Below are 26,195 nucleotides of genomic sequence, written 5' to 3' on the forward strand. Positions count from 1 at the left end.
AAATAATGGTGTAGAAATAAAAATGGTTAGTCCTAATGTCTCCGTCATTCACTTACTCAGGTTTAAGTTGGTAAGGACCAGGAATGTATCGTTGTGGCAAGTTCTAGATTCGTAAGAACCAAGCGACTATTCACACAAGAAAAGAAAAATGAGCATTTAGTTTAAAGATGTGTATTTGTATGCTCAATAAAGGCTCAAAACTCACTTTTTGTGGGAATGAGTTTTTATGTGATCAAGTATATATAATCAAATTTTAACTAGATTTGTCATGCTGTTTCATAAATTTCTTATGTTGGTTCTTTTTATCACGACGCTATCGGTTGTAAATTTTTAAAAATATAACCTTTTTAGAATTTGAAATTCCCAAATTAAACCTAGACAAGTAAAAGAAAAAATGAAAATTTTTTGAAAAAATTTGGGGTGATTAGCGGTTCCAATAGAGTTTTGTGTAAGGCTTGTAATTAGAACTTGCAAGATTCAAGGTTTTAGCATCCCCCCACACTTAAATTACACATTGTCCTCAATGTGTCCCAAAAATAAGTTTTTTGGTTGATTGAATGTGTAAAAAGGTGTGAAAAAACAAAAATTTATGTTACTGGGCGTCTGGACACGACCCCGTGTTCAGATCGCCAGTAACAGAAATTAGTAAAAAGAAACAGAAGCCTGGGCACGGGGGCGTGTTCAGCGAGCACGCCCCATGTCCAGTTACCTGAACTGGGCATTTTCTGCAGATGGTTGGGCACGGGGCGTGTTGGGTGGGCACGGCCCCGTGCTGAACTTGCTGTAATGAAGAAAAATTGTCGGGTGGCCCTGTTTTTGTGCATGGGGTGCTGGTTCAAGTTTCCCTTGGTATCCTTCACCATCCCGAGTGTGTTTTATCTATTACAACATCATCCAAACACCAATTTAACTAAAACCATCATTCATTTAATAGAGAAAATTACATAATATTCCTAGAAAATTGAAAACAAAGTAGAAAAATAAAAGTTAAAGGTCCTAAATTAGATAGGTCAAGTGATACATAAAATCATCTTAAGGAGCTCTACTTTTACAATAGGAACCAAAATTCCGGAAATAGTTTTACGGTATCTAAAAGCTTCGTAGAACTCCGAGCCGAGGGATGTTCCCTAGATTTTGTTAAAGCCATTCTTCTATCTCTCGCGGGAGGAAGAATGCGGCTTCATTTTCCTCAACATCTTGTGGAGGGGGAGTGACACCAACCGGAACCCCTTATAGTATGTCTCTATGGGGTTCCGGGTGTATGGCGTACCATTCGGCCGGAATGATGACTTCCGATACCACATTCCATGCCCTTTGGGTGATAATTGGTACCAAAGGAGGAGAGGCGAGAATGTTCAACCTTTGGTGCAAATGGTTGACCTCTAGAAGACATCCCTCTAGTCCCACCATCAAATGATTAATATGGTCGACTAATGCTTCTTCCACCCTCGTCATCTCATCAATGGCCTCTCTTAAGGTGTAAACGTAGTTCACAAGAGAATCTTCAACCGTTGATGACCTCCTCTCTTGTCGGTTGTTCCTGGAGTGCGACGAAGATGTTTCGCTAGTTCTGCTCGCCATTCTGAGAAAACAGACTGAAAAGAGTTCAATTTTTACGGAATAGTACCTCGGCACGGCCCCGTGTTCAGATGTCTGCAGATTTTTGGGACAAGGAATCTTGGAGTTTTAAATTATTTTTAAGGTTTTTAAAGCATTTTTAAGCGGAAATAACTTAAAACACTGTTGTGGAACTTATTTTTAACAAGATACCTTGAATAAAAATGTAACAAACATCACCTTAAAGCTTGGAATCATGGTGATTTCAAGCTTTAATGGAGGTATTAAGGAAAAATTGAAGGAGAAGGTAACGGATAAAAGTGGAAAAGACAAGATGGTTGTTGAGAACTTTCTTTATAATATACCTAGGATGGTATGTGCGAAGATCCCAGCAAATCTTTGTCTTTGGAGTGGTCCAAATGAGCAGGAATCTTGCTGCCTTTATAGAAAACGACAGCACGCTGCACACGGCCCCGTGTCGGCTGGACACGACCCCGTGTGCAGACAAGACCCTGACACATTTTGTCCGTATTCTAACAAAAAGTCAGAAAGGAATCTTTTGGTGGACACGGGGGCGTGTTGACCTGGACACGGCCCCGTGTCTAGAGGCTGTTTATGAAGTTTCATCTATTTCTAATTAACTTATCCGGATCGGGCGGTTCCTTACTGGATGGGACAACCCCAAAGTGCCTGAGATACCTTAATTGCTCTAGATTAAGACGAGAATGCAAGAGGTTGTCGGTGAGGGTGATTCCTATGCTAAATGCAGGTGGACAAGTCCAACCCTTTTCCGGGCTCTCGTTAAAGAAGGTGTATGTCGAATCGCTCAGGTCTATGTATGCACCGAACGAAGTCGATGGAGAGTCCTTCACGGCACAATCGACACTGGGATGACTATCGCCCAAGTCTTCGCTAGAGTTAGAGGTAATATCGGGAACAACGAAGTTATTTTTATTCGAATGCGATCCCAACAATTCTTCTTGGGTATTGCCTTGAGATGAATTAGTGTTATCCATCTTAAGTTCTTTTAACCAATTAAGAAATAGATCTTCCATTTGAAATAGTTCATCAAGAAGCATTTCTCCTAGAAGGTCTGGTTGAGAGCATTCGAGGGAGAGATAGGGATTATTTTTACTTTCGCCCTCTTAATGCTACAGGAAAACAATGGGTCTATATAATGGGGCTTATAATTTAGAAAATAGCATTCTAAATCTTTATGAGGGCCACCACATATTTGACACCACGTACCATAAGAGTGCCGAAAGTAAAAAATATTAGTATCACTCATGTTTGTGTCAGAGATTACCAACCGTCGGGATCTTACGGTTCTGTTTTCAGTAACTGAAACTTGGGCACGGGGCGTGTTGAGTGGGCATGGCCCCATGTTCAGCTTACTGTCTGACTTAAAACAGGATTGCCAGTACCAAAGATTGGGCACGGGGCGTGTTCAGCGGTCACGGCCCGTGCTGAGTTCTGCAGAAGCTGAAAAATTAAGAAAATCATAAAAAAACAGAAAAATTAGAAAAAAATGATTAGGCCGTTGATTCCTAACTTTCTTAAAATCCTTGTGTCCCCGGCAACGGCGCCAAAAACTTGATGCGTGTGAAGTGTCGTATAGTTTTTAATGTATATTTTAAGCCCTTTAACACTTTTTAGCCAAGTTTTAAATTTATAAAACACGATATTTACTAACACTAAACACACATATGGGCAAGTGCACCCATCGTGAGCGTAGTATAGTGTTGGTAAGATACCAAGGTCGTCCAAGGACACAAGAGCTTTTAATACCGGTTTATCCTCAACGTCTAATCAAATCAAAAGTTTAGAAAAAGGTTTTTAAACTAGAAAAATAAACTAACTAAAATGCTGATAAATAAAATAAAATAAAAACAGATAGTCAAGATGAATCACTTGGATCCGACTCGTGTTTAGTGTAACCTTTGATTATTTCCGCACTTTTGCACTTTTTAAGAGATTATCTTAGTTATTGTAGTAGACCCCTCTTTTGAAGGTGACGTTACCCTCAACCCAATAGTTTGAGTCAGCAAGGATACAATCCTAAAGGGTTGGATTATTGAAAGATAATTAATTAAGTTATTAATGCATAATGTGGTAGGCCCCTCTTTTGAAGGTGACGTTACCCTCGACTAAGTAGTCTGAGTCAGCAGGGATATAGTCCTAAGTAGCCGGGTTAAAGTTTTAATAGTAGCTTACATATGAGGGGATCAAAGAGTTTGGTCCCCTGCCATCCAATACCGGTGGGTATTGAAGGAGATGCTACTAAATTTGACCCAGGTCCTTGCAGGATCTATACACTGAACAAGGCAAGACTCTTACCAAACCATTCCCTTAACCCCCGACCAGGTAGCCAACATATCTCCAAATAGACTGTGGAGATATGAATGGTAAAAATCTTTTATTTTATATAGACAGTAAAATAATGCCAAGACACCACGGACAAATGATAAGGAAGATTCACCTTCAACATAAGAAACTAGTTATTAAAGTCATTAATACATAACCAAATAAAAAGTGCGAAAAGATTAAAAATAAAAAGTATTACACTAGACACTTGTCTTCACCAAGTGATGTAAGAGACTTAGGAAAACATGGCCTTTGATTGTCAAGAACTCTTACGATCAATCTTGGATCCCGAGACTACTCACACACTCTATGATGGATGATGGATGATGGATGATGGTGGTGGATGATGGTGTTGTGATGGTGGTGGTGGGTGGGTGAAGTGTGAGAGAGGTGGTGTGCCAAGGGATGGTTTGCAAATGAGCCAAGCACCCCTATTTATAGCCTGCACAGAAGCACGGACACGGCCCCGTGTCCACCCATCTTTTCTTTCTTCATTAATTTCAGTTTGTCTGCATTAGTTGACCACGCCCCCATGTCCCCTGGGCACGACCCCGTGTGCAGAAGCGTATCTGTACTATCAAGATTTCCTCAGATTCTGCGAATCTTAGAGTTGACCATGACCCCGTGTCCGTTGGGCACGCCCCCGTGGTGGGTGATAGAAGCTTCTACAGCTTTGTCTTTTCTGCAGACACTTGGGCACGCCCCCGTGCTCACTGAGCACGTGGCGTGTTCAGCCTTCTGTTCTCTTGTTTTTGCTTGGGAAGATGTTGTGGGGGGGGGGGGGGCGGGCGGGCATGCCACGTTTGCTCCTTTTCTTGTATTTATGTTAGATTTAGCTGCCTTTTTGCTTCTTTTGTTCATTTGAGCTTAATTAAGCCTGAAAATACAAAAGGAAGACAAAAACACACTTTTTCCAACATTAGTACTAAAAAAGGGTTAGTTTTATGCCATATTTGATGTAATTTATACGTTGCATTTTGCACACATCAACCGTCATTCCACCAGTCGGGGTATCCAACAAGTTTGAAACACCGGTCTTTCGTATGCTTCATCATGCGACAATTACTACACTTCAGGTTTGTCTTATCTTCCTTGGGTGGTTGTGATCGACGGGCCCCTTTTTATTTGAGTTTCGACTAGTGAACTTGAGATTGATTTGAAGGTTATCGGATAATTTTGGGTTTTGGGATTGAGGTTTGAAGCCATTTTTGATCAGATTCGCGAGTTGTATTGATGGATATGAATCTGAGTTGTTGTCTCCAGACATGGTGGCTTGGTTTGGGTTTATTGGTTTTGAAAAAAATGCTGAAAAAAAAAAACAGATCGAGAGGTAGATGATGAGCAGGTTTGGTCCTTGAACCAAGAAAACTGCTCTGATACCATCTTAACTTGTATTGAGAAAGAATGTATTGATCGTTACATTTTACAAAGAAAACAAGAGGCCTATTTATATGAAAAACAATGATCTTTACAAGGAAACACATTTACTGGTTGGTGCTGGAAAACAGGCTGGAGAATGGCTGGCAAATCTTTGATTGGGAAATGATGACCCGGATTTGCCTTTGACAATCCTTTCCGTTTAACATTATCTATTATGTAAAAGAACATCTTGTATAGTTAATAAGAAGATGGTTTCAGTTATACCTTACTTTGGACAAGAACCAAGTTGAACCTTTGAATAGAGATCCCTCTGTTCATCCCTTTTACCTGGTTGGTTTGCTTCATACATTAATCGAAGAGACGGAGGTGGTAGCTATACCTTACTTTATTAAGTTTTATTTTTACTTATTTACAATCCTATTTGTCATGATTTATTTAAAACATTAGATAAGATAAATTACTTATTAGGTCATAACATGCCTTTTTAAAATTCCATTTATATACAAGTTCACATACCTCACGGGGGATCACTCAACACTCGGCCGAAGATGTATTTTAGTGAATCACTCAAGAGCGGCATGGAACTTACTCCTACGATAGTCTTGCCAAGCAATCAATCCTCCTCCTTTTTAACTATACACCTTTGTAAATATCAAGAGGACTTTCGGGGTGAAGGGTTAGTGTAACAACCCTCAAAGATAGTCTCGATAATAAACCGTAATCAAAACCAGAACTACACGCGATGAAACTTGTATACTCAATCTGGAAAATTTAGCAGGTAAGGAATCTTGTAGTCCGATGAACCAAATTACATAAAAATAGTCTTATTAGATTCACAATTAAAAACCAAATTGATTGGAATCAAGATCAAGCATACGTGATAAGTATCGGCACGAAAATCGAGGAAAAGCGCACGATTGGATGAGAAGGGCGGCCAAGGACACGCGTCAGGACACTGCGACACATGTCAGACCTACGTGGGACACGTGGCAACCGAAGCCATGTCGACCCTCCTCGCGACACGCGACAGGGGAGGCCGACCCGTGCGCGACACGCGGGAGGCAACAAAATTGGCTATAAAGCCAGGGGTTTGGGATCAGTTCAAATCGCTCAGTTCGACGGTCTAAAACGTCGTCCTACTCTTTGTATCTCCGTTTCTTTCTATCAACGCCCTAAAACCCCGAAACTCTGCTCGTTATTAGGGTAATAACTCTAATCGCTGCTACGATTCAATCTCCGATCGACTGAAACTATCCGACGGGATGTTTAAGTGCTATCCTTTGTCATTAGTCGTGATTCCGACAGGATGTTTAAGTACCACCCGAACTCGGGGAATACTCTGTCATTCGTTGTGAATCCGATTGATGTTTAAGTGATTACACTTTGTCATTCGTTGTTAGGGTTTTATCTCGTGATTATCGTTAAAGTTGAATTGAGTTAATACACTAATACGAGTTCTATTGTATCTAGAAATTAGAACTCGTAAGCAAGGAGCTGCTAGAGTACTTAATAGCTAAGTAAACTTAATAGTTAAATAAACTTAGCTGCTAAGTTAGCTGAGTAGATTAATTAATCTATTACTTAAGTTAAGTATGATTAATTAATCAAGATTAATCAAGATTAATTAAGATTAATTAAGCTAAGCAAGATTAATTAAGCTAAGCAAGATTAATTAAGCTAAGTAAGTTATTTAGTTAAATGGATAAGCAAACTTAATAGTTAAGGAAACTTAATAGTTAAGGAAACTTAATAGTTAAAGAAACTTCCTAGCTAAGGAATAAATCCACCTATAAATAGGAAGCTTAGGATTCATTTTCCTTTGTTCATTTCTTCTATTCTTCTCTCTATACGTTGGTGTTCTAACCAATAATCACCAAAGCGATGTCATGTCCGATCGATTCAGGAACCATCTAACGAATGCCGAAGTATTGTGCTTTGTGAATTTCGTTAAACAGAATCCAAAGTACTATACTTTGTGAGTTCATTAAATGGATACCAAAGTACTGTCTGAATAAGACTATACTTTGTGAAATTCGTTAAGGTTCGAATCTCGTGACTACCGTTAAGGTTTGATTTGGGTTTTACACAAATACGTATTCCATTCTGGTAAACTATGTGTTTAACTACCAAGAATACCCCCAACTACACACTTACAATCAAACAAACTATTAAATCACCAGAAGATCCAGAATAATAAAGTGCATGCTTAATTATCGGAAGAAGTAGAATCAAGAAGCTTGTTAACTCAATCCTGCATGCTTATAAAGTGAGTCATTCTCTTTTTATCAACTGTTTTACAAAACTCCAAGTTATTTTCAAAGTTATAATTACAGGGATTAAGTCTTTGTAATCACCAAATTACAGCCGGTATGTGGGGTTTTGTATACATTACTTGATAATCTTCAACATTGGGGCAGCCAATGGGTGATATGACCATAATCACAGACACCACTGGACAGGTGGGCCAGTGGGTCGAGTGATAAAGTACCGTGGGTAGTTGGTTTGATATTAGAAACATTGTAATCGCTCTTAATACTATGAATTATAACAAATCTGTTTTGTATAAAACCTGAATGAACTCACTCAGTATTTTCCGCTGACAAAACCTTTTTAAAACGCGTTTCAGGTAATTACAGTAGATTGGAGTAAGGATTGGGATCCGGCACCAAAGGACTTCAAGAAGTGGCTTATTTTATTAATTAAATCAACTTAAGAAATATTGTTTTTGGGTTTATCCCGTATTAAAAGCTACCTTTGTAAAACATAGAATTTATTCCATCTATTTAAATAAAATCCGGTGTTTCTAAACTCTGATATTTTTCCTAACTCACGGTCCTGATGAAATTTCCGCTGCAATGTTTTTAAAAGTAATCACCGGTACCACTGGGCTGCTCGCGGCTCCCGATTCCGTCCAGGATGGGGTCGAGGGTCGTGACAGTAAAGGTGGTATCAGAGCCACTGCTTTAAGCCTATAAGTGTTGTGATAACAATACTTAAGCTTAAATAAAAGAGTTAGGAGATTGCTATTAACTGGTAGCACATCTAATAGCATTTAGACTTGAACATAAGAAAAGATGCCTTAGTATAAGCTAAGCCACTTGTTTAAGCAATTAGATGTTGTAATAATACCTAAGTTTAAGTAGAGAGTTAGGGACTTAATATTATCTGGTAGCACTCAGGATAATATTTAGACTTGAACTTACGAATTTTGCCTTAATATAAGCTTCAAGATAAATTACTTATATAAGTATAATGTGATGAATATTGGTATGCCATAAGAATGACGATTAGCAGGCAATAGCACTTAATTGCTATTTATTCTTGTTTATTGATATTATTTGGTCTAGAATAAAGATATGTTATGGAAATACAAATTTCCTTGATTCCGGATAAAAGTCCTAATAAAAGAGGCACTTTTAAAATCTTGAAAAGATACTATTTATGGGAAATAGAAAATTTTCTCCGGCAAAACTGGGTATAGAGTAGCAGACTCTCCAGCTTGCCCGGATATACTGAGATTACCTCTCCGGCGCGAACCGGATAAGACGGGGTAAAGAATATGTCAAACCAGTGACAAGATTTCCCTAAATAATATCATGACCTGATATCTGACTTGTTTTTGGAAATAAGAATCTGTTAAATACATTAACCTTATAAAGGGTATGTATATTACAGCATATGAAATATATGATTATATAGATATGTATATCTATAAGAAATTCCAAAAGCCATAACGATTGACAATTAAGAATAAAGCACAAGCATATGTGTCAATAATAAATCTAGATTTCTTTATCAGAAATCTCTTGCATATATCTTTAATTCCGATGTCAAACATTATTTCGTTTGATCATCTACCTCGTAACTCGAGCGACAATAATACCAATAGAAACCCATTTAAGTTGGGACACCATCAAAAATATAAGAATTACCAATGCGTTACCATAAATTATTAACGCCATAAATTATGAACGCAAGTAAGAAGCATGTAAAGTTGTGCTAGTGCACAAGAAAACACATGAAACTTAAATTATACGTCCACAGACGTCGAAGTATATCACACACAACTTTCGAGGCAAGACCTTTGGAAAATATGATTGGGCACGATGACTCCAATGCTAATTCCGTCGGTGGAAGAACTACTAGCGGCACTTGGCCACATAATCCTACGAACGACATGAATCTCGCTGAGGTACGTTGGAACAAGATTTTACAACCATCGGTGCACAATCTAAGCAGAGTCACAATTCCTGACGCTGCAAAAGAAGTCACATACCTTTACAATCCCTCTAATTCATTTCACATTCCATGATAATCTCACTCAACAATGGTTATCACACGAAATTCCAGATAAAGTTCTTATATTTCTTTCGTTGAAATCCTGACTTCTACATATAATAAGTTTACCTTCGCATTTCTACTTCCCTTAATGGTCATCATACCATGAGGATTTCTTTCATATTAACAAATATTGATCTATTTCATTTCTTGATAAATCCACGCGTTACACATGCACTGTTTGTCGTACATGTGGTTCATTTGAGTTATGAAGACCCTAGGAGGACTTCATTCCAATTTGTTGTTTTATCAAAAGTTCAAATCTCGTTTTGCTTGATCTTTGCATTGTAAACCTGATTTTTTCAAAACGATAATTCTTTGATATTGAATCAATGAATTTCCTGAAAAACTCGATTTTCTTTTGAAAGGTATACATGGGTTTTGTTGTAAACATGTCAGAACTTTCTTAGACTCATTTTGTTTAAACCAAGTTCAACTGTTTGAACTTGCTTGCAGTACGTATTCAATTCAAGATCCCATATGATGGATTACAGCTATCATATTCAAAATAAATCCCAACAAGCACTTCATTTGTTTTGAACCATAACATGCTTGTTTGGTCTTCGAATTCATCAAATCATTTCTTTGATCACGATCACCTTGTGGTGACGTTTTACCAAATTTGAAGCTTGCACTAATCTCGTTGCTCACACCGTGCTCGGATTTAATTATTTAATTATTTATTGTGTATTGATATTAAATCCGCTTATTCGATCTACGTATCATCAGTCTTAATGCAATTGTGTGTTAAAATAATGTTACCCCAGTTCATGTTAAATATTCCGGTATACCTCTTAACGGTTCTTTCACCTTCAAGCGAACATTTCATGATATTCATTGCCTTTCCTCTTCGCTCAAAAATACTGTTTATTCGTTCCACTTTCAGTTGTAGATCCTATGACAAATATTTGAAACAAATATTCAGATTTACTTGGTGAATCCTTCGCTTAAATTCAAAACACGGTGATACTTGTTTGATCACTTCTATTATAGCCTTGTTTCAATCAATACGACACCTTGTGGTGTTGGTATGAACTTGCAAATTGTGCTAATTTACTATCAGTCGTTTCACGCGGAACTAATTATACTTTTCATTTGCACACATTATATACGGATTTAATTTGTACTGAATCCGCTTTGTGGGTTTATCCTATAAAACAATCTTAACACAAATCGTGTGCTAAGATAATGATACACAAATTCTTGTCACATTTCAGTGTATCTCTTAATGATTCTTACATCATCAATCAAGTGTTTCGTAATCTTTATTACTTTATCATCTTTAATTGAAAAACATTATTCAATTGTTTCATTTTCAATCAAAAATCCTACTAAATTCTTTGAATCAAACATTCGGATTTACTTCGTTGAACTTTCAATTGATTTCATGAACTCATTCAGTCACTGCTATTATTTCAATCACTACGACACCTTGGGGTGACGTTTTCTTTAATTTGAAACTTGAGCTAATCTTCTTTTCCCACCTGATGTATGGATTTATTTATTTATTTCCTGTTGGTTCATTATCTTAAACAGCTTTAATACAATTATGTAAGAGTACACAAATTCATATCATATTTCGGTGTATCTCTAAAGTTTCTTTCATCCTTGATCGAAAATGCTATAATATTCATTTGGTCTTATCATCGTCAATTGAAAATCCTATTCAAAACGAATATTCGACTTCACTTCATTAAAGCTTTCAGTTGATTACAAAAACGGTGAAATTGTTCGGTCACCGCAATTATTGAATCATTTCAATCATTACGACACCTTGTGACATCGGTATAGACTTGTAGTTTGAGCTAATCTATATATACCTTTCGCTTGACTCATCCTTGAAAGTGGTCTTAATACAACTATGTGTTAAGACAAAGATACACTAAACTCTATTATATTCCGGTGTATCCTTGTAAATCAATAAATGTTAACCCATTGATTTTTCCTAGTTGACAAATCATTTTCGTACTTTTATTTCATTCAAGCTTGTTGATTCTGATTCTTTCTCAGTTGACAATCGAAATAATTTTCCTTTGGCAAATCATTCACAACTTGTAAACATTCACATTCATTGATCATATATCTTTTCGACTTGAACCTAATCACCTTGGAAACTAGATCATTTCATCTCATTCATATGATATTGATCTTTTCAAATAATTCAGTTGAACCATTGAGTCCTATTTATTGTACAACTCATATTTACAAAATTTGATATTTTGATTTTATACCATCTACCTTAAATACTGCTCTTACTGACTAAAGACGTGACATAACCCTAAAAGAGATATCGTAACCCAAATCTCGAGGACGAGATTTAAAACAAGGTGGGGAGGATGTAACAACCCTCAAAGATAGTCTCGATAACAAACCGTAATCAAAACCAGAACTACACGCGATGAAACTTGTATACTCAATCTGGAAAATTTAGCAGGTAAGGAATCTTGTAGTCCGATGAACCAAATTGCATAAAAATAGTCTTATTAGATTCACAATTAAAAACCAAATTGATTGGAATCAAGATCAAGCATACGTGATAAGTATCGGCACGAAAATCGAGGAAAAACGCACGATTGGATGAGAAGGGCGGCCAAGGACACGCGTCACAACACTGCAACACGTGTCAGACCTACGTGGGACACGTGGCAACCGAAGCCAGGTCGACCCTCCCCGCGACACGCGACAGGGGAGGCCGACCCGTGCACGACACGCGGGAGGCAACAAAATTGGCTATAAAGCCAGGGGTTTGGGATCAGTTCAAATCGCTCAGTTCGACGGTCTAAAACGTCGTCCTACTCTTTGTATCTCCGTTTCTTTCTATCAACGCCCTAAAACCCCGAAACTCTGCTTGTTATTAGGGTAATAACTCTAATCGCTGCTACGATTCAATCTCCGATCGACTGAAACTATCCGACGGGATGTTTAAGTGCTATCCTTTGTCATTAGTCGTGATTCCGACAGGATGTTTAAGTACCACCCGAACTCGGGGAATACTCTGTCATTCGTTGTGAATCCGATTGATGTTTAAGTGATTACACTTTGTCATTCGTTGTGAGGGTTTTATCTCGTGATTATCGTTAAAGTTGAATTGAGTTAATACACTAATACGAGTTCCATTGTATCTAGAAATTAGAACTCGTAAGCAAGGAGCTGCTAGAGTACTTGATAGCTAAGTAAACTTAATAGTTAAATAAACTTAGCAGCTAAGTTAGCTGAGTAGATTAATTAATCTATTAATTAAGTTAAGTATGATTAATTAATCAAGATTAATCAAGATTAATTAAGATTAATTAAGCTAAGCAAGATTAATTAAGCTAAGCAAGATTAATTAAGCTAAGTAAGTTATTTAGTTAAATGGATAAGCAAACTTAATAGTTAAGGAAACTTAATAGTTAAGGAAACTTAATAGTTAAAGAAACTTAATAGTTAAGGAAACTTCCTAGCTAAGGAATAAATCTATCTATAAATAGGAAGCTTAGGATTCATTTTCCTTTGTTCATTTCTTCTATTCTTCTCTCTATACGTTGGTGTTCTAACCAATAATCACCAAAGCGATGTCATGTCCGATCGATTCAGGAACCATCTAACGAATGCCGAAGTATTGTGCTTTGTGAATTTCGTTAAACGGAATCCAAAGTACTATACTTTGTGAGTTCATTAAATGGATACCAAAGTACTGTCTGAATAAGACTATACTTTGTGAAATTCGTTAAGGTTCGAATCTCGTGACTACCGTTAAGGTTTGATTTGGGTTTTACACAAATACGTATTCCATTCTGGTAAACTATGTGTTTAACTACCAAGAATACTCCCAACTACACACTTACAATCAAACAAACTATTAAATCATCAGAAGATCCAGAATAATAAAGTGCATGCTTAATTATCGGAAGAAGTAGAATCAAGAAGCTTGTTAACTCAATCATGCATGCTTATAAAGTGAGTCATTCTCTTTTTATCAACTGTTTTACAAAACTCCAAGTTATTTTCAAAGTTATAATTACAGGGATTAAGTCTTTGTAATCACTAAATTACAGCCGGTATGTGGGGTTTTATATACATTACTTGATAATCTTCAACATTGGGGCAGCCAATGGGTGATATGACCATAATCACAGACACCATTGGACAGGTGGGCCAGTGGGTCGAGTGATAAAGTACCGTGGGTAGTTGGTTTGATATTAGAAACATTGTAATCGCTCTTAATACTGTGAATTATAACAAATCTGTTTTGTATAAAACCTGAATGAACTCACTCAGTATTTTCCGCTGACAAAACCTTTTTAAAACGCGTTTCAGGTAATTACAGTAGATTGGAGTAAGGATTGGGATCCGGCACCAAAGGACTTCAAGAAGTGGCTTATTTTATTAATTAAATCAACTTAAGAAATATTGTTTTTGGGTTTATCCCGTATTAAAAGCTACCTTTGTAAAACATGGAATTTATTCCATCTATTTAAATAAAATCCGGTGTTTCTAAACTCTGATATTTTTCCTAACTCACGGTCCTGATGAAATTTCCGCTGCAATGTTTTTAAAAGTAATCACTGGTACCACTGGGCTGCTCGCGGCTCCCGATTCCGTCCAGGATGGGGTCGAGGGTCGTGACAGTTAGGCTTGGGTTAAAGGTAGGTAATTGCGTTAGTGGTTAGTAAAAGGGCGAAAGGCGTAAAAAGCGTCGGTTTTCGGAAGACTTTTTTATTTTTTATTTTTTATTTATTTTTTTGTAACTTTTTATTTTGACGAAGCCATTCTTCAAACAAATTTCTTTTTGATAAACTTGTTTGTTTATTTCTTTTCGCTTCATCATCATCAATTTTTTTTATTAGGAAGTCATAAGAAAAACCTAGCTTGTTACTAAAACAAAGGGTTAAAAATAAAAAAATAAGGGTTTTGGTGGGTAAAAGGGTGTTTGTTTTAGGTTAAGAAATGAAAAGGTTTAGTCTCAATGGGGTTAACTAGGGGGATTTTGGGTAGGTGGTAAAAAAAAGAAAAATAACGGTGTAGAAATAAAAAGGGTTAGTCCTAATGCCTCCGTCATTTACTTACTCAGGTTTAAATTGGTAAGGGCCGGGAATGTATCGTTGTGGCAAGTTCTAGAGTCGTAAGAATCAAGCGGCTATTCACACAAGAAACGAAAAATGAGCATTTAGTTTAAAGATGTGTATTTTTATGCTTAATAAAGGCTCAAAACTCACTTTTTGTGGGAATGGGTTTTTATGTGATCAAGTATATATAATCAAATTTTAACTAGATTTGTCATGCCGTTTCATAATTTCTTATGTTGGTTCTTTTTATTACGATGCTATCGGTTGTAAATTTTTGAAACTATATAATAAAAACAGAATATACTAAAGCAATCTTTATTTCATGTATAATATACAGGGGCAGGATTTAGGGAAAACGCCTATAAGTGTGAAAACGGTGAGAACGCCCCTCATTCGTTGGATCAAAACAATCTATAGATTAGATTGGCGCGGTGGCGTTTTCGTAAAGGCTAAAATGGTCTTTTTACTACGTGGATGCGCTTCATTAAGGCTAAAATGGTCTTTTTACTGCTTTAATACAAAACGCCAAACTCATGAGTAAAACGCCATTAAAATTCTCGCCTTAAAGTACAAGCCATACACATCTGTCCCTTCCAGATGAAACACCATCTTTATCTAAAACTCCATTCATACAAAACACCAAACTTAACGATGAAACGCGTTGCAGTTTTAACAGATAAAGGTGAACAAACAATAACTGAAACTTTATTACTAACGTTTATTATAAAAAAATCCCGCCTAAACTACGCCCCAAACACATCATTATATAAATGACGTTACCATCCCTTCCGTTGATCATACTAAAAAACGCCATCTTTAACCAAAACTCCATCCCTACTAAAATGCCAAATTAAAAAAAAAACTCTGAAAGAGGACAAATGGCAAACGTCGTTTCATGGAGATTCAAAACTAGAATCAATAGATTCGTAATCCTCTTTGATAATAGAAGAAGAGTGTTTGTGAAAACCATTAAAGCCATAATGAACTTGGACGAAGAAGTACAGAGGGGGATCTTAGCAATTGGCGTTCCTCTTGATAACCTCCATGAGAAAACACAGACGGTTATACGAAGATTAACCAGAAAATTTGGATCGAACAATGCAAATCCAAATGGGACCCAGTCATCCAATCATGGCGTTTTGATGAAAACGCTGACATAGTGATTGTTGTATGTGACAACAGGGAGCATGAAGACTACACGGTTGAAAACATCATGACCAAACAGAGTATTGTGTTCCTACAGGAGTTAAACAACACACATGTTTGAACACAAACATGACCCTAAAATTGGCGTTGTTGCATGACATGTTCATATGGAGTTTTCAAAATCTTCAAGAAGAAGAGACCGATGAAAGTGAAGATTTAGATGAGAAATTGGATGAAGAATCCAAATAAGAAGACGAGGGAGCGATGGATACTTTTCAGACGAATACCTTCTGACGAGGAGTTTTATTTTTTTTCTTTTTTTTTTTGTATGTCATTTTCTGTGGTTTGTTATGCACTTTTCCGGTAATAAAATACTTTATTTCTCTAATTAGATATAAAACGTCAAAATGTCACAAACGCCAAACACCAAAAGTTAATTAGTTATATTTTGCCTTCTTTATCTAAAACGCCATAATATTATTTTGCCTTACAAACATTAATTAGTTGTATTTTGTCTTCTTTATCTAAAACACCATTCATACAAAACGCCAAACTTAATAATGAGACGCCTTACAGCTTTAACAGATAAAAGCTGAACAAACAATAACTGAAAGAACATAAACTTTATTACTAACATTTATTATAAAAAATTCCTGCCTAAAATACGCGCTAAAAACATCTTAAATATTTTGTGGATCATATCTTCGCAACCAGTGATTAGATATATTTTTCTCCCCTTTTTAGTCATTATATATTTTTGGGTGTATCATGTGTCATGTTTTCTATTGTTTTTTATTTGATTAAATAACATGCAAAGTTAATGTGTCACTATGTGTATCGCGTTCATTGTTTCTATTACTTCTAGTATCTATCATTGCATTACGTGTATCTATCTGTTTACTCGATTTGTGTCACAAGTTTCGCGTGGATCCATGTAACACCTCGTAAAATCACGTCCAATGATGTGTTGACACGTGTAATAAACCCTAATAAAGTCAAACGTTGACTATTAGGGACTAATTTTGCGAAAAATCAAAAACTTTGAATGTGTAAGGACTGAAAGTGTTAACATGCTTAAACTAAGCCTCTGAATAACAACACACGGTATTCATAATTATATTTGAGCCACTTGTTGATCGAGAGGTACCGTTTACATAATTAATTAAAAGTTTGCGCGACGAAGGGTTAAAAGCGTCAACATGTTGAATTATACCTCTGAGTGACCTTTTAACAAACCCGGAGTGTTATAACATCTGATTGTATTCTAGGGAATACATAATATTGGCCATATAGGGCTTTAATGCCGATAAATGATAATACGCACTAGTTTGTGCGTTAAAAGGGTTAAAAGTGTCAACATGTTAATTCTTACCTCTGAGTGACCTTTTAACGAACCCGAAGCATCGTGATGTTTGATAATACTCACAGGAATGCCTAATATTGGCCGTTTAAGGCTTTGATGCCATTAAACGACAATACGCACAAGTTTGAGCGTTAAAAGGACTAAAAGCGTCAACGTGTAAATCTACATCTTTGAGAGACCTTTTAAACGAACCGGGAACTCCGTGACGCTCGATCATACTCTCGGGTGTGCCTAATATTGGTCACAATGGGCATATATTATTATTATTATTATTATTATTATTATTATTATTATTATTATTATTATTATTATAGTAATAATAATAATTATTATTATTCATTAAGCCCACACATAACTAAAACATTTGATGAATCTATGGACTTGTTAATAGTTTTAAAAACCTAGTATAACATTTGTAATCATCTCATGATTTCCCTAAACACATGGCATGAACTTATCATTTCTCAAAAACTATATAAAGGCCTTGAAATTTCATTTTCAAAGTGCACCATTCATTCTTTCTTCCTATCTTCTCATCTTTGAGGATCGTAAGCAATTGGGAACCACCTTTGAATTTTCTTCAATCCATAGGACCATTTGTAAGTGTTCCTTTCATGACTAGTTCTTTTATTTGGCTTAAAAAGCCGAAAAGTCAAGCGTTTACGATAAACGCTTTGACTTCTAGTTAAACCGTAAACGGCCAAGCCATTGTTCGCAACGAACATGGCTACGTGATTGTAATTAGGCAGGTGTTAAACCCTCAAAAGGGCACCTTCTAAGAATCACGTTTGCTTGGTCAATTGACGAGTCAACGTAATATTGTTTTAAAAAGTCTAACGGGTCAGTTTTTGAAATAATTGTGATATGAGTTTAGAAATGTTCTAAAATATGTTTTATCACTTAAACAACTTGGTAATAATTATTAGAACATGTGTAAACATGTTCGGCTCGTCAATTCCAGTTTTAGGGTCGGTTCGCAACCGAAAGTCGCGAAGTTTGACTTCTGCGTTAACTTTCGATTATGAACCAAATTAGATTAGTTTGCTACTGATTATAGGTTCCATTATGATCATAATATAATGTAGCATAACCCTATAAGGTTATATTACACGATCATATTAGAAATTTTAGTTTTTGCACATGTTCCGTTAATATGCCGTACTTTGACTATTATGCCCTTTTTAGCAAAAATAAGGTTTTAGACATCAATAAGCTTTCAAACAACTTAGGTACTGATATGTTAACATGTTTAACATATTTTGATGTTACAAATCTGATCATAAACTGAGTTTGCATATAATATCGTAAATTATGCTTTAAATTGACCAAAATGCCCTTTATGCGCGTAGATCGGTTTTAAGCATAATTTTTCATACCAAACTCATTGTCTACTGATGTAATATCATAATTAGGATAATTTGGGATGTTCATTCAGTTTACAAGCTGAGTTTACGCATACGTTCTTGAATTACGTCCTTAAATGACGATAATGCCCCTTTTGCACCTAAAATGATCTAAAAGCACAATTTTCATACAAAACCTTTTTATTAATGATATGTTATATTAATTAACATATTTTGGTCATATAAACCTGATCATAACATTAGTTTTCCTAAAAGATCGCAAATATCGTCATTTAACGACTTTAACGTCGTTTCGGCGCATAGTAAGATTTTAAACCATAACTACCAATCAAGACTTGTTACCTACTGATTTTATAAATAATTTTAAATATTTTTACAGTAGGTATATATTGTAAACTCAGATTCCCAAATTAGCCTTCAAAACTATGTGTGAAATTACCAAAATGCCCCTACGGAGCATAGTTTGGTTTTAAACTATAAAACACACATATGTTTGGTATCATACTGATATTATATCATAAATAAAGTGTTTTCAAATATTTTTATGATCGCAACATCAGTTTTTGCTCAACTTTCTTTTATACGTCGTAAAATGACCAAAACGCCCTTATGAGGCATAGTTTGATTTTAAAACCTTAACGGGCATACGAGTTGATATCCTACTGATATTATGACTTGTCTAAAGTATATCGGCATATGAAACTTGTTCATGACTTATCCGGTTACTCGTTATCGCATACACGCGTACGGTTAGACTTATGTAACTAGTTTGCGTAAGTTTACCGAAGCGGGTTAAACCTTATCATTTTTACTTTAAAATCCAGAATGTATTTAGTTTACCCATATTATACAAGTCTTCATACTTATTGGGTCTAAATTACATTCCATTCCGGTCATCGCTTAATCTAGCGTATCGTACCGTTTCTAATACTTTAAGTTAACCGGTCTAGGTCTATGACCTAAACATGACTCGTTAGCATTCTAAATTGGTTATATATATTACCATCATTCCAGACTAGAGCCTCCCGGTAAAAGCTATCTACATTTAATTAGATTGGATACGGCTGAGTTATATAAATCTTGCTGTTAATCGAGAAGTAGCTCAGGTAAATACTTTTAACTTATTTTCTCTTATACGGGCTTGGGATACGGTAAATTATTACCGCTTGGTCGGGTATTGAATATTTAATCGATTAGTGGTTAAATCATTGAGATAACCCGTTTTAATCTGTCTTGTTTGATACAAAGCATTTGGGGGTTAATGACCGTGTCCTGGATATCCTTGGCATCATTTAAATGCAAATGGCCACGACCTAAGCACGGGGTGTAGGCATACACCTAACAGTTGCGATACGGTTTTGTTCTTTTCCCCAAAAAGGGAATTAAGATATAAGGTATAACCACACGTGAGGATAACTCCTTGTGGGACTATATTAGTGGTGTGCTAATTAACCATGATTCGGCTCTTCTATTCCGGGACCTGAACGTACGACAAACATGTAAATCTATATACAAGATTATTTTAAATAATTGTCCCAAGTTATACAAGATTTTATGCCTTGTGCATCCAAACCAATTTTATAAACACTTTTCAAATGAGTCGGTTAATTGTATTTACCAGTGTAAACTGACGTATTTTGAAAAGACTAAGTGACAGGTACTATACGAATTGGCTGGGAGCTGCTTGGTGTAATAAAGGATCTTGCAAATCCTTTGAATGCCCTAAAGTCTGCTAAACTTCATTTTATACATTTTATATAGATCCGCCTGTGGATCTAATGTTGCAAGCTCGTATGTAATTATCCTTTCGGTATTTTCAGACATTTGGGTTTGTAATAATATTTTATATTCCAAGACTTCCGCTGTGCTATTCTGTGTATGTTTGACTATTACGATATCAATCTTATGTCACGATACTCCCCACCGGGCCCACCGGTCTGAGCTGTAAATATTGGGGTGTGACAATCCACCTGGCTGACTAGGTTCACTACGAGCATGGGTTGTAGTCTAGTATCACCATCAGTATTACACTCGCTCTTCGGGGCTTGAGATTAATGCACACTATAGTCTTTGAGTCTTATTGTTTCTATTATATATGTCCTTTGATTGTGATGATTTGCTGATTGTTGTGGTGACTGTGGATGTTTCTAAAACACATTGAATTGCATGTTAAATATATTTTTAAAAGAATTTTAAGTAAAATAAATCAATTAATAAAGCAAAATACTTTATTTAAAATTTAGATCTATTCACCAACATTTTGTTGACCAAAACCTTTTTACGCATGATGCATGTACACAAGTAAGAGATAGAGTTGAAGACAAAGACATGTAGGACATGCCTTAGCAACAAATTGGACCTATGTTCATAACTATTTATTTTTTGAATAATGTATGAATTATGCTGAATGTTTTCTATGATTATGTGTGACAAATTTAATTTGTTGACCTTAAATATCTAAACTTATAACAGTGTCATAAGCTATGGGCAATTATCATGTCCCGCACCATATTCGTTGCGGGTCGGTGTGTGATAATGACGGTGGACAAGATTATTAAGGTTACGTATACATGCATGATACTGCACAGTATAATCTTAAAGGACGACAGGCATGCGTTCTCACCGGTCCACATCAGGGATCCAGTCGTTGAACCCTTTTTCGACGATACAACTCTTCGGGAGTTGATGGATAGCGATACACATTTTCGAGGAGTAGTTTGTGTTTTTTTATTGTTTTTCAATTTGTTTAATTGTCTTTTTTATTTTTATTAGTTTTCTATGAATTATGTATTTTTATTTTTATTTCAATGAAATTTAATTTTTATCTAACATTTGATTTTTTTAAATTAAAAAAAATAGTTTATGGTATGAGTAAAGCCAGTGTTTTATGGCAAATGAGTACTTTGAAAGAAAATTGATATGACGAGATTTTTAGTTGGGGCATAGTTACTACCCTTGAATGCAGATTCCTTATTCTTTTTTTTGTTTTAACGGCCAACAAAATCAATCCCGAGCACTCTCGGGGCACCTATTAGACCAAACGGAGTTCTTCAAGAGTAACCCGAATCCACCACCAATTCCGGTGAAAACCCGATAACCCACCCGGCTATAGGCACGACGGTGAAATTTATGGTAAAACCCGTTTGACTTAAGGATCAAACCCATGTTTTCCTGTGTCTCATATCATTGTCTACCAGTACCTCACTCTGCATCAAATGAAAGTTGAACCTACATCTCTAACAAAAAAATGTAAACTTTCCAGATCTAGAGATTATTCGCTCTCTTATTCTTAAATGTAGACTTTTAATGCTTACAAATATGTAATTTTTCTTTTATTCCTACATCTAGAGATCATTCGCTCCCTTCTTCTTAAATGTAGACTTTTAATGCTTACAAATATGTAATTTTTCTTCTACAAGTCTGTAACCGTCAAAACCATTATTATCACACGTCCAGATTCTATAAAAGCTAATTAATATATTATCACACGTCCAGATTCTATGAAAGCTAATTAATATATAATAATGTTATTACTTGTTTGCCCCTCACTAAACACTTAACTCCATATTTGAACACGTCCATACCGAAGGGCATGTTAGTCATTTGATTTTCTTACATTTTTTTGGAATGGTGGATTTATATTAGAAACCAAGCAAGATTTGATTTGATTACATAACTACATACATATGCCGCAAATAATAACAAAATAAATATGCACTTCTTTTATGCACATGCTTAATTTTTATATAAATAGGCACAAAAAGGTCCGAAGTCACACTAGCATTCAAAATGCCAAATCTACATCTTATACAATTTTGTTGTGTCACAATATTTGTATTTTCAACTTTCTGTTTTTGTTCCAATATATCGATTTGCAGCCAAACCCCCTTCACCGAGTTATGCAACTCAATCATCGATGATGGGTTCGGGTCTCATAAATCTCGCATCAGGGTGTCAATGAGTCAAGCTCAAGACGCCCTTAAACACGTCTTAGCTAGGTCTCAGTCCACTTTAGATGCCCAAACCAATACAACTTTGATGAATTGCTTAAAGCTTTACATAGATGTCATAAACCATATAAACCGCTCAACAACTCATATGAACCCGACTGATGTCGAAAAATGGGTAGAAGCAACCACGGTTAACCACTCAGCATGTCTAACTGGCTTCAAAAACTCCAATATTTCTGGATTGTTTGTAGATTTACTAGCCAAGAACAGACATGTAGCTAATAATTTCTACATGACACGCAATGATAGAGCGATTCAATTAGCCAAACGCGGAGCAACAAAAGCGAATTTGGTGGTGGCTAAAGATGGCTCTGGTGATTTTAATACAATAACCAAAGCCATTGAAGCATCAGAAAAGAAAAGAATTGGAATACGTAGATTTATTATATACGTGAAAGCTGGTATTTATAAAGAGAACATTATTATCAAGAAATCAATGATTAATTTAATGCTCATTGGGGATGGAATTGATGCTACTATAATAACCAACAATAAAAGTGTCTATGAGGGCATACCAACTAATAACACTGCAACCGTCCGTAAGTTCATATTTTTATTTCATTTTCTTTTTGTTATGCCCCGCTTACGGTATGCTCATATAATGTATATATCTTACCCTACTGAGACCCTACCTTAGCTTAGCCATTGGTGGGATATACTGAGTATGATGATGTTTTTTTTGTTTGTGTGATTATTATTTATATTAAATAACAAATGATTCTAAAAAATATGTAGAGGTTTGGGGTTCGGCTTTTGTTGCGGTTGGGATAACGTTCGAGAACACCGCTGGTCCCGAGAAACAACAAGCCATCGCACTCCTGTCAGCGTCACATCTCTCGGTTTTCTACAAATGTAGCTTCAAAGGGTACCAAGACACTCTTTGCCTCCTAGAAAATTCACAATTTTATCGCGAATGTGACATATATGGAACCATTGATTTCATCTTTGGTGACGCTTCTGCCGTCCTCCAAAAATGCAACATTTATGTCCGAAAGCCGTTACATGGACAAGAAAACACGATAACGGCTCAAGGAAGAACCAATTCAAGATCTAACACAGGATTTGTGATACACAATTCTCGTGTCATGCCGACCCATGACTTGGCTCTAACCAAGGGGTCGGTGATGACGTTTCTGGGGCGTCCATGGAGGGACTACTCGAGGGTGGTATATATAAAGTGTTATCTGGATATCTTAATCTACCCTGCGGGTTGGTTGCCATATATGGGGAAATCTGCATTTGATAAAGTGTATTATGCGGAGTATATGAACCAAGGGAAGGGTGCGAACACTCGTGGTAGGGTGAAGTGGCATGGATATCATGTTTTGAGGAACAGTGTGGAGGCCGAACAGTTTTCGGTTAGGAATTTTTTGCATGGGATGACATGGATTCCTCGTACTAGAGTGCCATTTGAGTCTCATATTTAAATAAATGTTTTAGAGAAGTCTCATATTTAAATAAATGTTTTAGAGATGAGTAAATAATGAAAAGAAAATTTGTTTTTATTCAACAAATTGAGTCTTATATGAATTATTAAGTTCCATTCACATGTAAGCAAAATACATGAGACTAATGGATTTAAATGTTTTAGAGATGAGTAAATGATGAAAAGCAAATTTAATTTATTTATATTCAAGACATTGAATCTTATATGAATTTAATTGAGTCTTATATGAATTTAGTTTCACTCAAATGTAAACAAAATGCATGAGACTAATCTTTATATAATAATTAAATGTAATTACATATATTTCACTACAAACTTCATTTGTTACCTATATATACACCCAACCCAAAAAATAAATTACATATATCGCAACATCTGTCTCAAAACTAAACATATGAAATTAAAAATTAGCAATTGAGCCTACGCTACGCTGCGGGGTTTGCTAGATTTTGACATACTTAGCATGTAAGAGTGACCCAATCAATACGTAATACTAAATCCCAAACATATTATTAAAAAAATGTAAAAAAGAAATTCAAAACTAAAATATTTAATTCAACTAATTAATACACATTAAATATTATTTGACACGTTTTGACCTGAAACTGTTTTGATATGAATCGTTTTGACTTAAACCAAAATAACCATTTTTATATGGTCTGTTTTGACGCTTGACGCGACATGTTGTCTGACCCGACTAATATGTAGTATTAAATACAAAACTTGTTATTAAAAAAAATTAATACACTAACTATATTATTAAAAGAAAAAATGAAAAAAGAAATTTAAAATTAAAGTATTAAATTCAACTAATTAATGAATATGAAATATTATGTGACTTATTCTAGCCTGAAACTGTTTTGACTTTAATCAAAAAATAACCATTTTTATGTGACATGTTCTGACGTGGCATGTTGGCCGACCCGACCTATACGTATTATAAATACAAAACGTATTATTAAACGAAAAATGAATAAAATAAATATAACATTAAAATATCAAATTCAACTAATTAAATCAAATGAACCGATTTTGACTTGAACAAAAATAACTTTTTTTCGGTAACTTTTTCTAACGTAACATGTTACTCGACCTGACCCGACCCAACCCGACCGGTATGTATCATTAAATACCAAACATATTACAAAAATAAAAATAATAAAAGAAATTTGAAATTAAAATATTAAATTTAACTAATTGATATGTATTAAATATTATAATATGCATAAAAATAAATAAAAATTATATTTATAGAATTATGTCATCAACTATTTTGTTCATTAAATATTATGTTCATTTAATACTTCGTAATTATCACAAGAGAAACAAAATGGTAAATGACAAGTGATTTATGCATTAAGACTTGTACCAAATGTTTTATAAAATTTTTTTAATGTTTTAAAATTAAAGTTAAATTAAATTTTTTTTTTTTTTGGCCAACAGAAGCTTATATAACCCCCAAAAACATAACTCCCTTAGCAAGCAGCTAAGAGGAGCCCCACCAAACAAACAGAATCCAACAATGCCCATACAAGCTACACCAACCAGACAGAGAAACAGAAAAGAAGAAAAAAAAAATTACATGAATTGGAAACCTTCAAACCTACACCAGCTTTCCAAATGCAGACCTAAAGTTAAATTAAATGGTTGTCCAGAAGGTTCCTTCATCGTATACATATAGATTAACTAGTTTCGGGTCTGAACATGTCATATAATATTAAATAAATTATTACTAGCTTAATTTAATATTTCAAGTTTTAATCTTTTTATTCATTTTTTCTTTTGTAACACGTTTGGTATGTTTTCCTTTTAATAATATGTTTGTTATTTAATAATACGTAGGGTCGGGCGGCATGTCATGTCAGAACAGGTCACTTAAAAGGGTTAGCGTGGTTCAAGTTAAAACGGGTTCTGATCAACAATTAGTTGAATTTAATATTAGGGAGGTTGGTATGGTTGCGGGGACCTCATTCGAGGATGGGGGTCACCGATCGGTGAACCACACCGGGTCCATCGGTGAGTGGGGAGGGTTGATTTCGGTATATAGTCACCGATGAGAGGAGAGAGAGAGAGGAGAGAGGAAAGATACAATCAATCAAGTTTTTTTTTTTAATTGAGGTGTGTTTGAACCATACCTAGTGATTGAGTGTAAAATGGAAAGTAGAATGGGGAGTTGAC

The 26,195-nt window shown here is 35.5% G+C and overlaps 1 protein-coding gene across 1 annotated transcript; it reads left to right on the top strand.

The window, feature by feature from the left end:
* The first annotated feature begins 1,813 nt into the window (after positions 1-1,813).
* Positions 1,814-23,997, top strand: LOC110944552 (pectinesterase). The gene is made up of 4 exons (XM_022186213.1): positions 1,814-1,930; positions 21,033-21,169; positions 22,439-23,109; positions 23,306-23,997. The coding sequence occupies exons 1-4, from the start codon at positions 1,814-1,816 to the stop codon at positions 23,995-23,997; spliced, it is 1,617 nt and encodes a 538-aa protein (XP_022041905.1).
* Positions 23,998-26,195: the final 2,198 nt, after the last annotated feature.

The sequence above is a fragment of the Helianthus annuus genome, chromosome 6, assembly GCF_002127325.2.
Source record: "Helianthus annuus cultivar XRQ/B chromosome 6, HanXRQr2.0-SUNRISE, whole genome shotgun sequence".
Taxonomy (NCBI): domain Eukaryota; kingdom Viridiplantae; phylum Streptophyta; class Magnoliopsida; order Asterales; family Asteraceae; genus Helianthus; species Helianthus annuus.

Excerpts from the sequence above, each read along its gene's own strand:
- LOC110944552 (XM_022186213.1), top strand. The coding sequence starts at position 1,814 with ATGGTGATTTCAAGCTTTAATGGAGGTATTAAGGAAAAATTGAAGGAG. Across the intron at positions 1,931-21,032 it reads TTTATAATATACCTAGGATG|TGTCATAAGCTATGGGCAAT; the intron begins GTATGTGCGAAG and ends AACTTATAACAG. Across the intron at positions 23,110-23,305 it reads TAATAACACTGCAACCGTCC|AGGTTTGGGGTTCGGCTTTT; the intron begins GTAAGTTCATAT and ends AAAAATATGTAG.